Source organism: Panthera pardus, unplaced genomic scaffold, assembly GCF_024362965.1.
Source record: "Panthera pardus isolate Hobbes unplaced genomic scaffold, ASM2436296v1 HiC_scaffold_17, whole genome shotgun sequence".
Lineage (NCBI taxonomy): Eukaryota > Metazoa > Chordata > Mammalia > Carnivora > Felidae > Panthera > Panthera pardus.
In genome coordinates this window covers 114,308,517-114,321,832 of record NW_026526732.1, presented here as the reverse complement: position 1 = coordinate 114,321,832, position 13,316 = coordinate 114,308,517, and the positions used below count along the sequence as shown (strand labels likewise).

Genomic DNA, 13,316 nt, shown 5'->3' with positions numbered 1-13,316 from the left:
GAATAGGCAAAGGACCTAAAAGGAGCAGTCAGAGAGGTAGGGAGAAAAACCAGTAAGGGCTAGTGCTGTAGAAACTAAGTTAAGATGGAGTCATAAGAAGAAAAAGGTGGTCAGGAGGGTTTCAGTGAAGATATCAGTTTGTAGGGGATAAGACCCAAGAAGTGTCCGTTGAATTAAATAGCTAGATCTCTTTTCTGAGTTCTATACTTGTATACTTGACCTGTTGACTTGACTTCCCAAAAGTACCTCAAGTTGTAGATTCATATGTCCTGAAGTTCTGTCTTCCTCTCTACACTCCAGTCCCCAAATCTGATGCCCCTCCAACATTCTTATTTCAGTGAATATGTCTATCATCTATGGGGTTATCCCAAAGTAGCCACTGGTAACAACTTCTTCCTCTCCTACTGCATACAATCCAACATCTTCCTAGCTGAAAGGGAGGCTGAGAAATTGGCCAGGGTTGGCTTGGACCAGGGTTTGGGAAATATTTTCTGTACAGGGCCAGGTAGTAAATATTTGAGGCTTTGCAGGCCATATGCTTTCTGTTGCAGCTACTCTCATCTATCCTTGGAGTATGAAAACAGCCATAGACAATAAGTAAGTGAATGGGTATGTCTGTGTTCCATCACTCTTTTATTTACACAAGCAGGTGATGGGCTGGATTTGGCCCAGGGGTAGTTTGCCAACCTCTGGCTTAGATGAAACACAGACTCCTTCTAAGAGGTGGGCACACTGTCATTTCAAACAGTCCTGATTCTGTGAGCAAGAAGTTAGAGGAGACTGGCTCTTGGTGGGCCATTAACGGTGCCCCTCTCCTGGTCTGCGACACCCACGTCTCAGACATGACAACTGCCCCTCCCGATGGCCGGCAACTACAAACTATTGGAAGTCTTTGTTGAATTATGGAAGATGTTTGTTTGGCGTTTAATAAAGAGTGCAGTGGAATGTTTTTTCCCCCTGACTATTGCCAGTAGTAGACAGACACTGATCAGAGACTTTTGGCAAAGGGGCTCGCTAATTCTACAAAACACCAAATTATGAAATTTCTAAACTGATGCTCTGGCTCTTGACACTTGATGGAAGGAAGAGTAGGGTTGAAGGAGCTGGAGGCTGGGGGTGGGAGGGGGGTTGTAAGGCCAGAGCACCTGTGCTGGGGTATATGTTAATTTGTTTGGAAATATTTATCTATGCATACATAGATGGTGCACTTGATGAGTAACTATATTTGTGCTGCACTTACATGCTTTTTCTCTGCCTTTAATGCAATCAGTGCACATTATGGAGGCATGAATATGCAAATGTTGAATAAAGCTTGAATTTTTTAATTAAAAAAGCTAAATCAGGGGAATTATAAGCACCCAATTTAACATTTTTAAATATGAAATGAAATGTTCTCCTTCATTCCCATTCATTGCCATGGATTTTGTTGATATTCAGCATGGAACTTGATTATTTTATGCCTATCTGTTTTTAAAGGAGTTGGCATGGATTTTGGTGAGATCAAGGAGAGTTGGGGGGGGGGGGGCTGTCTAAGGAGGGGAAGGGTAAGAGTGAGAGGGAGACGACTGTGTGAAGAATGACTCCTTTCCTGTCCTGCTTGATGTTGCTGGCACATGAAGCAGCTTATGGCTTGTATATTTTCAAAGAGTATCAGCATATAAATACCCCGTTGGGAATTAAATTTCCAAAAGGAAGCCTTTTCCCCACTCAATCTTCTCTTAATTTAGAAAAAATTACTTTTAAATTGATGTAACACAGCAGCTTATAACAGTTACATTATTCTCCCCCAGGAATAAACGTAGGCTTCTTTCTGTTTCCTTTTCAAAGTGGCAAACAAATGCTCTCTCTTCGGGCTTCACCCTTTCTGAGAAGGAAAGGGAACTTCTCTACTGGCTCGGGGTTAGAGTCCACGTTGCAATCGGTTGATTATTTATTAAACACTTACTCATGTGGGATTCAGAATAGTCCATAATTATATTACAGAGACTCATGCCAGGCTCCTTGGCATTTAGAATCTTCCATGGTCTAAGTAGCCGGGTGATCTTGGCCAAGTGGCTGGTCATGATACCAATAGTCATTATCCTTTCTAATTATGCTGCACTTTATTCACAGTACTTCTGCCTGTGTGTCCTCGTTTAATTTGAAAACTGTCTCTGGGCCTCAGGAGGAGAATGGGTCAGGCCCTCTTTAGGTCCCCTTTGGAGCTACCATTTTTGAGTTCCATAAGGTGTTTAAGTGGGGATTAAAAAAAGAAAGGGCTAGACTAATGATGCCTGCCCACATGTCACCCTAATTGAGATGCTAGTGTGAACAAGTAGTGGGAAAGCTAGTGTGCACTGGTGAAACAGTGTTCAGTCCATGCTCGCCAGTAAACGAACTCTCAGAATTTATAAAGCTTTCCACTTAGGTTTCCTGGTTTGGTCACTTTACAAGAGAAGTCCCTCCTGTAGCTTATCTTATTCCTCACATTTTATACCAGTTCCATCGTCATAGTTCAAGACATGCAGTCTGAAATTCTCTAAAGAATGTGAAATTGTTTGAGGCACCTGGGTGGCTCAGTTGGTTAAGCGTCCGACTCTTGGTTCTGGCTTGGGTCCTGATCTCACAGTTGGTGAGATCGAGCCCTGCATCACACTCTGCACTGGCAGTGGGGAGCCTGCTTAGGATTCTCTCTCTTTCTCTCTGCCCCTTCCCCACTGTGTGCATGTGCTCTCTCTCTCTCTCTCTCTGTCTCAAAAAACATTAAAAAGAAAAAAAGAGGGGCGCCTGGGTGGCTCAGTCGGTTAAGTGTCTGACTTCAGCTCAGGTCATGATCTCGCGGTCTGTGAGTTCGAGCCCCGCGTCGGGCTCTGTGCTGACAGCTCGGAGCCTGGAGCCTGTTTCAGATTCTGTGTCTCCCTCTCTCTCTGACCCTCCCCTGTTCATGCTCTGTCTCTCTCTGTCTCAAAAATAAATAAACATTAAAAAAAGAAAAAAGAAAAAAAGAATGTGATATTCTTCAAAGGCTGAGGTCCTTTCTACCACACTGGAGGAAATGAAGTGCTCAGTGAGTAACTGAATGATCTAATGAGTACTGACATCAAATTTGTAGCTATGACAAGATTTCAACGCATATCTCTTTATTATCTTGTCTTTTTTTTTTTTTTTTAGTTTATTTATTTTGAGAGAGAAGAGAGAACCTGCATGCATGAGTGGGGGAGGGACAGAGAGGGAGAGAGAAAGAATCCCAAGCAGGCTCCCCACTGTCAGCGTAGAGCCTGAACTCACAAACCGTGAGATCATGACCTGAGCTGAAATCAAGGGTTGGACTCTTAACTGTCTGAGCCACCCAGCTGCCCCTATCACACATCATCTTTTCTGATGGAGGTGTAGCAAGATATTACTTTGGTAATACCCAGTTTAAACTAACCGTTGATGTTATTTATACCCAAGTGAGGAAAAAAAAATATATATATATATATATTTTAATGTTTTTAAATAAATGGTTTCTTTTGGAATAATTTCTAGATTTACAGAAAATTTGTAAAGGTAACACAGAGAGTTCCCGTACCCCTCACCCAGTTCTTCCTAATGTTAACATCTTACGTTAACCATCGTACATTTGTCAAACCTAAAAAACCACTCTTGATACATTACTTCTAACTAAACTCTAGACTTTATTTGGATTTCACCAGTTTTAGGAAAACATTTCTAAGTCTCAGATGTCTGAGTTTGTATATGAGGTCAGCTCAGCTGTTTCAAATTCTGTGAACCTGAGTTTATGGGATCAATGTTATTGGATCACAGAATGCCACATTAGTAAAGAATTTTAGAATCTACATAGTGCTTACACATTTTTTTAAACATTTTTGTTTATTATTGAGAGACAGAGCATGAGCATGAGCATGGGAGGGGCAGAGAGGGGTGAGACACAGAATCCAAAGCAAGCTCCAGGCTCCGAGCTGTCAGCACAGAGCCCGATGTGGGGCTCGAACTCACGAACCGTGAGATCATGACCTGAGCCAAAGCCAGACGCTTAACCGGCTGAGCCACCCAGACGCCCCAGTGCCTACACATTTTTATGAAGAAGGCAAATAAGCTCTTTGGGGAAACTAAAATTACACAGGCCTACATGACTAGTTTTACATAGCACGCTCTACCCAGTGACTCCAAATGATGGTCACTTCACCATAGTGAGAAAGAATCCTCGTATACAGATAATACACTCGTGCCACATCGAAATGAAAAGTTCCTTACGTTGTAACGTGTAGAAAGGTCCCAATTCTCACGGTCCTTTTAATCTACTCAAGGAGGAATTTTGTGGCATGAGCCATCGAAGAACAGACGGGTGGACTTTAAGAAAGGGATACGATTGAGGTGTATTTCCAGCTTGCAGTGCGTCCGCGGAGAAGTGAGTCATCCCCAAACCATCCGGGTTTCCCGGGGGTAGGCATTTCATTTGGGCTGGCTGTGTGGATATGAGTTAATCCCAGGTACATGTAAGATGGTGTGATCTTACACGTCAACACAGCAAGGAGTGCAGGAAACACTCTGTCAACACGCATAACCGTGAGTCGGTCTACAGCTGATGCCTCTAAGCCATCTTATTGAGGAGCAGGGCGACCAGAATACATTTCGCCCTCGCAGTACAGATGGATACCAGGAAACCGAGCAGATGCATTGTGGCTAATCAGGCAGAGGCACAGCAGGGTAACTAAAAGCTAGGATTCACATGCCTCCGTGAACCTTAATTAAAGAGCTCGGTGCCTCCTTTTGTTTTATCTGTTGCCAGTGTCTGGTCTCCTCTTGTGATAGTTTTTTGGTTTTTGTTTCTGTAAGTAACTATCCATTTGCTGTGAGAATCTAACGGAGAGACAGCAGAGCGCTATGTCTCTGAACGAGCAGCGTGACGGTCGTGGCTGCCCAAGAGTTAAGGAGATTCTGTTCCTGCAGCTGCAAACCGATGCTCGCAAGAGCCAAGCACAGAGGAGGCAGGAGAGGGTGGGAGGAGGAATCCAGGCTACCTCCGAATTCATCCCGCGCTGTCTTACGCAACAGCCAACAGAAACCAAATGTACTTAAGGGAGAGAGAGCTAAATTATTGAGTAGACTCCTAACAGCAGGCGAGTGGAAAAGACATCTGCAGATTTGTGTTTCACGCCCCAGTAATAAATACAGTGTTGAGAGAAGAAATCTGTCCTGGCAAACGTGTGGGGGTGGGGACAGACTCTGCTAACAGGCTGGCTTTTCCACCTTGATGAGATTTGAGGCAAAGGTTGTTGGCTGGGTCCAGCGTTCTTCCATGTGAGCTGGAGAAGGGAAAGAGGTGGGAAAGAGATACTGGGACTTGTAAATAACTAGGTTTCCTGTGGTTGGGAGATTAACCCCATGGCCGTTCCAGAGAAGCCCTGAAGAAGTTGCATCCTGTGGAGAATGTATCTCCAGGCAGGGGCTGGATTAAGGGGTCAGCCCTCAAGCTTCTTGAGGCCAAGAACAATCTCCATAAATGTTTCTTGGGCCTCGTTTTGTAGATGCCTCTCACTGGCACAGACTCACATATGTTGCTGGAAGGCCATGGAAAGAGATATTTCCTACTGGCACTTTGCATGGAAAGATCGATGGGTACCCTTGGAAAGAGCATTGAGTTAGGAGTCCGGAGTCCTGAGCTCTGTTTGCAGTCCACCTTTTAAAGAAGACACTTGTCAAAGGAACTTAACCTCTGTCTGTGTCGATTTCTCAGGACAATCCTATTTCGTGATGACAGAGGCTAAGGATGGGCTAGTCAAACTGCTGTGGGCTGTGTTGCCCCTTTACACTGTCATCATACCTAAACTGAGATAAATCCATATTTTTAGAAAACTATCTCATGCCACTACCCCCTTCCGTTATCCCCAGTGCAATGAACTCCAATTACGGGGATTAGACCAGAGGCATCTAGACATGAAAGTATTCAGATGGTTTGGGCAGTGGGCCTGGGTGTGAAATCACCCCTATTTAAAAAACCCCTAATGCGATGCCCCTTCAGAGCGTTGTGCTCACTCACTTATCACTAAGAGCATACAATTCCAGTGACCAGGGCTCAGTGACCTCGTTCCCGCATCCTGCGGTGCCTGCGTGACCCCAGATCCCCACTCCTATCCCCAGGCCCTCAGACCATCTGGCTTCATATTCTGGATCGTGATATCGACCTCAGGTCTGCCATGTTCCGGTGACCCATTGGTCTCTTCCCAGTATGCTTCTCTGTAGAATACAATAGCTCCAAAATGGTGATAGAAATGAGTCTTGACATGTGTGGGTTGAAGCCTGGTGTTCAGTCAATTATAATTAGTAAGTTATTAAGTCAGGCCAGAAACAGAAGCATGGGTTGGTCTCATTGTAATCTTGAATCTCACAAGAGGCCAGCAGACACACTGCATGGGAGATTTATGCAGCCCACATTTGGAGAAACCCACCATGCATTTTCTCCTAGTAGAAAAAGACTGGGGGAGAAACCATCATGGCCCCCTTCTCCTAGTGTGGTAACGGATTTTTCTTTAAAGCATTTATCTTTTGAGAATACAAACTGCTGTATTATCCTTAGCTGAGTTACTTGTAAACCACAGAGTCTGAGGTTCATAAAAGAAACATTGACGTTGTCATGAGTGAAGATTGATCGGTTGTAAATTGGACTGGTAGAAGGCACCTTCATTTTCCTTGAAATTGAATCTTGAAACATATAATTCCCCGTTCTTGATTTTTTTTGACCTATACTGCAGGCCCGCGTACAATACAGGGTGGAAAGTATGGATGTAGATTGCTCATTTTGACTGGAGACACTAGTTGACTGGCCTAGAGGCTCTTAGGCTTCTGGAAGCCTTCATTCTGCAGCTTATGTGTTTATTTAGGTTTATTGGGCAAGTTTGGGTTCTGGTTCGTTATATCCCTGCACCCACTATCATTCACGTGTCTCCAGAGGGCCAGTGCTGACAGGTTCTCAATAGAACATCTTGGAGAAGTGCACCCTGTGCATTCTCATCAGCTCTGGAAGGGTGTTTCTTGCACTGGTTGGGATTTGAGTTCGCCTGGGTGACTCAGCATCGGAGGCTGAATGAGCACGCTGAATTTGCTCCAGGGCATTTTGAGAAGCATTGGGGTTAGAGAGCTGTTACAGCCCTTGCACTTTTTGCCTCTTGTCCTTATGATTCAGCCAGAGACAAAAATCTAACTCCCGTTGGTGGGTGCTATCATCTGGGAAGCTGAGGACAGCCCCATGGAGCGGTCATGGTCCACTGCTGGAGAAGAGTGTAAATGGCAAAGAGAGAAACTAAAACATGACAGCACATGAGTGCACCCTCAACCAGCTCTCTTATCGTTGCACTAACTGGAAATAACCTTTTCAGCAGATGGCTTCAGGGGCATTTCACCTTCACCTCGGTACAGCGTTCCATTTGCAGCCATGTCTGTCCGGGTGTCTCTGCTTTCTAATTCATTAGGTGATTTTTTTTTTTTTTAAGTTGGTCAGTTAGATTTTGGCTACAAACACTCTGAATCCATGAATAATGTGACCGTCCCCCAGTTTAGGCCTCAGGATGCCATCCCTTGAGACAACATGGAGGTGATGGACCAAGGAACAGACTCACGATGCGTTACCCTTCACTTCTCCCTCCCTCACCCATCCCACCCAGCTCCCACATGGATGCCTTGGTTTATTTTATTTTATTTTATTTTATTTTATTTTATTTTATTTTATTTTATTTTATTTTATTTTATTTATTTATTTTTTAAAGTTTTTATCTACTTAGAGCTTGGGCTCACAAGTGAGCAGGGAAGGGGCAGAGAGAGAGAGAGAAAGAGAGAGAGAATCCCACGCAGGCTCCACACGGTCAGCAAAGAACTCACAGACCATGAGATCATGACCTGAGCCGCAATCAAGAGTCGGATGCCCAACTGACTGAGCCACCCAGGCACCCCATGTATTCCCTATTTTAAATGTGGCATATTGGCGTTCTGCCAGAAAGGATGAATGTGACCGCTGAAATGTGGTAGAAAGGAGCCGACCAGGCCCCAGGCCTCTGACCCCTCTTGCCCTTCCTACTGCCTGTCTTCAGTCCATATCTATGCCTGTCTAACCCCTTCTGACCAGGTGCAATGCAGTCTCTTAGGAAACCAAGACCTCCAAGGCTTATGATGTGACTGTATCCTCAGGTTCTTTGGCTTTTTTCTTTCCTGATTCATTGGAAGGCCTTTCCAGCTTATCACCACAGCTGTCTTGAGGCCCCCGCCCCTTTCACAGATAGCTCTGGGATTCAGATTCAGAACTCAGGCAACCATCCTTGCCACCCTGCCTTTGACCCTCTATAGGGACAGCACAGTCCGGAGTTGTTTTAAACATTCCCTAAAAGCTTTAAGGACAAGCAGACAAAACTGTATGCATCTCTAAAATGGTTTGGAAAGCCCAGGATGGGGCTGATTAAGAGGAACTTGGCCATGGGGAGGTCAAGGTTCTTGGCTTTCCCTTAACTCAGCTGGTCTCTAATATCTATGATGCTTGAGGTTACCCTAAATGGTGTGTGAAAACTTCCCCTTACAGTAACTACACTATTGCAACTCCCAGATCTTGTCACACGAGCAGAGTGCCCATTTCTAAACCTTTCCCTTATAAATCTCTCAAATTCAAGGGTCTCTGAAGAGTTTCTGGGTATTAAACAGAATCTCCTGAATCCAAACAGTAGCAGGTAGGTTAACCAGGAGAGCTCCTTAACTAGTTAGGGCTCTCAGATGGCTGTGAGTTAGCTCTTCATGGCAGAAGCAGTTAAAGCAAAAGCCACTGAGGAGTCTGTGGGGACGATAAAAGGGTTTAACAGGCGTAGATGTCAGGCAGCCTCTTAGGTGGCCCCCAGGGACCCCACCTCCTGGTGTTCAGGCCCTTGTGGAATCCCCCCTTTTAAGTATGGGTTGAACCTTATGACTTGCCTCTAATAAATAGAGGGCGTAATGGGATATCATGTCTGATATTGTTATGGAACCAGGCTGGATTGCTGGAGGGGAACCGCCAAACGACACTCAGAGATCTTGGCGAATCGGGGTTTTATTTCACACCAGCGGGCTCAGAGGAGATCCTTCTGCAGAGGTCTGAGTCCCGAGCACAAGCATGGGGAACAATTTATCATCTGTTACTTCTGCATTCTGCATTAGTAATAATTTGGTATATGCAGCAAGTGGGGCAGAAAGAAGAACCCGGAAGAGGAATCTCTAAGCTAGGGACTAGAGCTTATGTTAGTCCCGTCGGCCATCTTATGGTGCATAACTTTACTTATTTTCCCAAAAATGCTAGTTTGCAAAAGATGGTGACTTCTGTGTTGTTTGTATTCCTTCTCTTGTGCTCTTCTTTGTTGGATGAAGTCAGCCGCCATATTGTGAGCTGCTGTGTGGAGAGACTCACATTGGAAGGAACAGAGGGAGGCCCCCGGCCGACAGTTCATGAGGACTGACTCCTGCCAACAATCGCTAGAGTGGACTTGGAGGCAGATTTTTCCCCAGTCCAGCCTTCAGATGACCACAACCTCTGTCCCACCCCCCCCCCCCGGGATTGCAGCTTTTCGGCAACCCTGAGGCAGAAGACCCAGGTAAGCTGCACCCAGATTCCTGACGGTTAGAAACTGTGAGATTATAAACGATGCCGTTTCAAGCCAAGTTTTGGTGGCATTTGTTAGGTGGCGGTAGATGACTAATCCAGCATGTTGAATTGTTGACCTCTGGTATCCCTCCCAGACCTGGGATTTTACGAGTTCTCAGGGGTTAAAAAAAAGAATGAGGCTCAAAGGTATCAACTATATTGATGCCCACGTTGTTCTTTTCTTTCTCCTCTCTTCTTAATAAGCCCAATAAATAGTTGTGCTTATCTGTTGGGATTCATTTTTCCTTGCACTTCAGACTTGTCAGCTAGCTGAAATCTTATTAGGCTGGCCAGAGAGAGTGAACTAATTCAGGCAGGAATCTTCTGGGAATTCTAGGAAGTCCACCAGGAAAAGGAAGATACCATCTGGTTGCTAATGCAGCGTGCTTTGCATGTAAAATAGGACAGATCCCAGCTCAAATAAGCACTTCTGAGGTGTCATTGATTGCTTTCGGTCTCAGCAGCTCTTTCCAATCCAACCTGTTATTTTCACCTTTAGCGCCAGGGCCCTTCAGCGCTGGTACCGAATCGTTCCTTCAGTCTTCTGTTTGAGGAGCTGCCATTATTTTCTGCATAGATATATTTGGGACTTAAATGCTATTGTTCAATAAAAGAACCACGGCACTTTATTGTGAGTTGAGGAAGCCCAGGCAGGGTTTTGCCCCTGTAGTTCCAAAGATCTATTACTCTGCTGGACCAGCCCACTGAGTTAATGTTTCGTATTAAGATTTCTAGTCTTCATTCCTAGAAACAGAGAGGCAAGTGGCATGCTAACGCTTGATGTTGCTGAAAGAAATAAAAGATGTAGTTTGAAATTTAAAAGGCAAATCTTAGCATAGTGAACCAAATTTCCCTTCTTTTCCCCACCGGGCACATGGGCACACTTGGCAATGATTGAGCAATGGTGTTTTTTAAACCAACAAAATGATCTAGAAGACAGGCCCTAAGGAGTTCAATCGTGTGAAAAAATTGTCTTGTGCTCTGAGCATATCAGGTACCTAGAATATATTAGGAACAACCACAACCGCCTCTAAATAGTGTTCTGATTGTGAATCGTGACCAGCCATTTATCATAGGAGCCGTTGTTCTCCCGGGATGGGGGTTGAGAGAGAATAAGGAAGTTGTAGGGTTTGCAATGTGTGGGGGGTGCCTTTACCCTTTTGTCCCAGTGACCTGGTGTCTTGGGCGGTGTCAGCCACTGAGTGTGTGCTCAGCATGGTGATTCTTGAGTTGCGCTTACTTACGGGTTTCTATCTGCAATGATTTTCACAAAGCAGTGTATTCTATGTTTTCTATAACGTACCAAAGAAAATACATCTGAGAATATCAATGAGGAAATGGAAACCCAGAGGTTAAATCCTTTTTAAATATCGTGATAAAATATGTGGAACATAAAATTGACTATTGTGGCTGTCTTCAAGGATGTGATCTAGTGGCCATTACATTCGTGATGTTGTGTAACCATTAACACCGTCTAGTTTCAGAACTTCTCATCACGCCTAAAGGAAACCCCTTACCTATTAAATAAGCACTCCCTGCCTTCTCTCCACCTCGCTGCTGGTAACCACTAATCTGCTGTCTCTACAGATACTTGCCTATTTTGTGTATTTCACATAAATGGGATCATATAATATGTGACTTTTGTGTCTGCTTCTCTCAGTATTTCTATCCCTTTTATGTCTTTTATCCATTGGTGGATATACTACATTTGGGCTATCCATCCATCAGTTGATGGACACAGGTTAAATGGTTTTCACATTAATTAACAACATGAACTAAAATTTTAAGTATCTACAACCAATTAATAGATTAATACTACTGTATTAGTAGTAATCGCTTAGACTAAGCTTCAGAAAGGGGCTATGTTTTTTAGCCAACAGATCACAGGAATGGACTCTTTTCTGAAAGCAAGATTCATGGTTCATCTTTGTCCTTTAAAATGCTGACAGGCAGGAAAGTATTTGAAAGATGTGATTATCCTGAGAAAACTGATCCACTGAAAGCTGGAGGATATTTTTATGGGTTCTGGCATTGGCAGATTAGAGTTACGATGGGGAAGAGTTGGGCCCACTGGTTGTGGAGAGCTTTCTGGGAGGTTCTGGGAAGGAGGTCCAGGAGCTGTCTCCTGGGTTATGTGTGTATGTGGACGCACTTTCCCTCGGCCTTTCTGGCTAGAGTGTTGTCAATACTCATGAATTATTTCCACCTCAGGCATGCAAACAGTCATCCCCTATCAAAGACACTCCACGGGTTGGGGTTTCTGTCACTCCAGCGTTTCACTGTGACTCCCAGTCTTGCTGCTGCACCTGGCACCGTTGAGCTCAGAGGCTGGGATGGAATGTAGAACAGGAGTCCCCACAGCCACGGAGCCTGGCAGTAGGTCTGAGATGAAGAGTTTGGCTCTGCATGGGCAGAGGCATCTCTAACCCATGCTCACATGACAACGATGCTATTCCGGTGTGTAATTAGAAACCTTGGTTTGGAAGGGAATAGGTTTAGAAATTTCTGAGGGTTGGTAGGTGTCACAGACCAGAGGAATGGGGGCACACGTAGTTCCGCAGTTTGCACAGGTCTGCACTCGTTTGAATCAGCTCAGCCTTGTGTATTTGGAGACTTACATCAGAGCCCCTTTCAAGATAGCTCTCAAACTCATGTAGTTACATCGGAGGAGAAGAAAACGGCCAACTTCTTCTTAAACTGGGGACATGGGAACATAGGTGTTAGTCATTGCATGATGATCTTTATACCTTCTATAAATGTTATTAAAAGTCATATTATCTCCTGATTTTATTACAAATTCTTAAAATGCTCTACAGAAGCTAAGTGGTTGCAATGAAAATGGATAATAATTGCTTATACTTAAAAAAAGAGCCCATACCCTTAATGGGATCACTGTGTATACCACACAGCATCTGTTTGGTCTAAATGAGTCTAAATGAGTGATGCTGAATAATAATGTCCTGCATCCTCCACTGCTGCAGAGCCCAGATGTGGTCTGCCATTTCTGGTATTGGAACTTCTCCCTGGCCCACCTCTGCAGTTACTAGGACAAGATCCTACACTGGTTTATGTCTGCAAGTGAACATTGGATGGGTCAAAGTTGAAGTGATTCATGAACCTTGAGCGTGAGTTATCTACCTGTGCAGGATGGTTCTTGAGAACAGTTGCCTCGTCTTTCTAGAAGGGTGTTATCATGCTACCTTAGTCATGCTAATACGTGGCACATCTTGGAGTAAATGCACGTGATTAAATATGACTCTAAGTGTAAAAGGAAACTAACTTAGAATTTGGAACATGGTTAGTGCTCAACACATGATACTTATTTGAAAGCATCGGCAGAAGTCTATGTCAAGAGGCCTAGAATATTTTCTAGATGGAAAAGATAGAAACAACCAAGCAATATTCCAGGCTTTTTGGCACAACCTGCAAAGCATTTTCTTTCTTTTTTTTTTTTTTTAAGTTTATTTATTTATTTAAGAGAGAGAGCAGGGGAGGGACAGAGAGAGAGGGAGAGAGAGAGAATCCCAAGCTGACTCCGCATGATGGAGCCCAACACAGGGCTCAAACTCATGAATTGTGAGATCATGATCTGAGCTTAAATCAAGAGTCAGACACGTAACTGACTGAACCACCCAGGCGCCCAATAAGAAACACTTTTATTTTTGACTGGGCCATGACCAAA

At 44.3% G+C, this 13,316-nt stretch overlaps 1 protein-coding gene across 2 annotated transcripts in view; it reads left to right on the top strand.

Annotated features, from left to right (window-relative positions):
• Nucleotides 1-9,586, top strand: part of CDKAL1 (CDK5 regulatory subunit associated protein 1 like 1) — a 706,407-nt gene extending 696,821 nt beyond the window's left edge. The window contains exon 15 of one of the 2 annotated variants that reach the window (XM_019425254.2): nucleotides 9,365-9,586. In XM_019425254.2, coding sequence (XP_019280799.2) covers nucleotides 9,365-9,442 — 78 coding nt within the window. In that variant the 3' untranslated portion in view covers nucleotides 9,443-9,586. Of the gene's footprint in view, nucleotides 1-9,360 lie in introns of both variants that reach the window. The other variant, XM_019425255.2, reaches the window with a different exon arrangement.
• The last annotated feature ends 3,730 nt before the right edge of the window (nucleotides 9,587-13,316 follow it).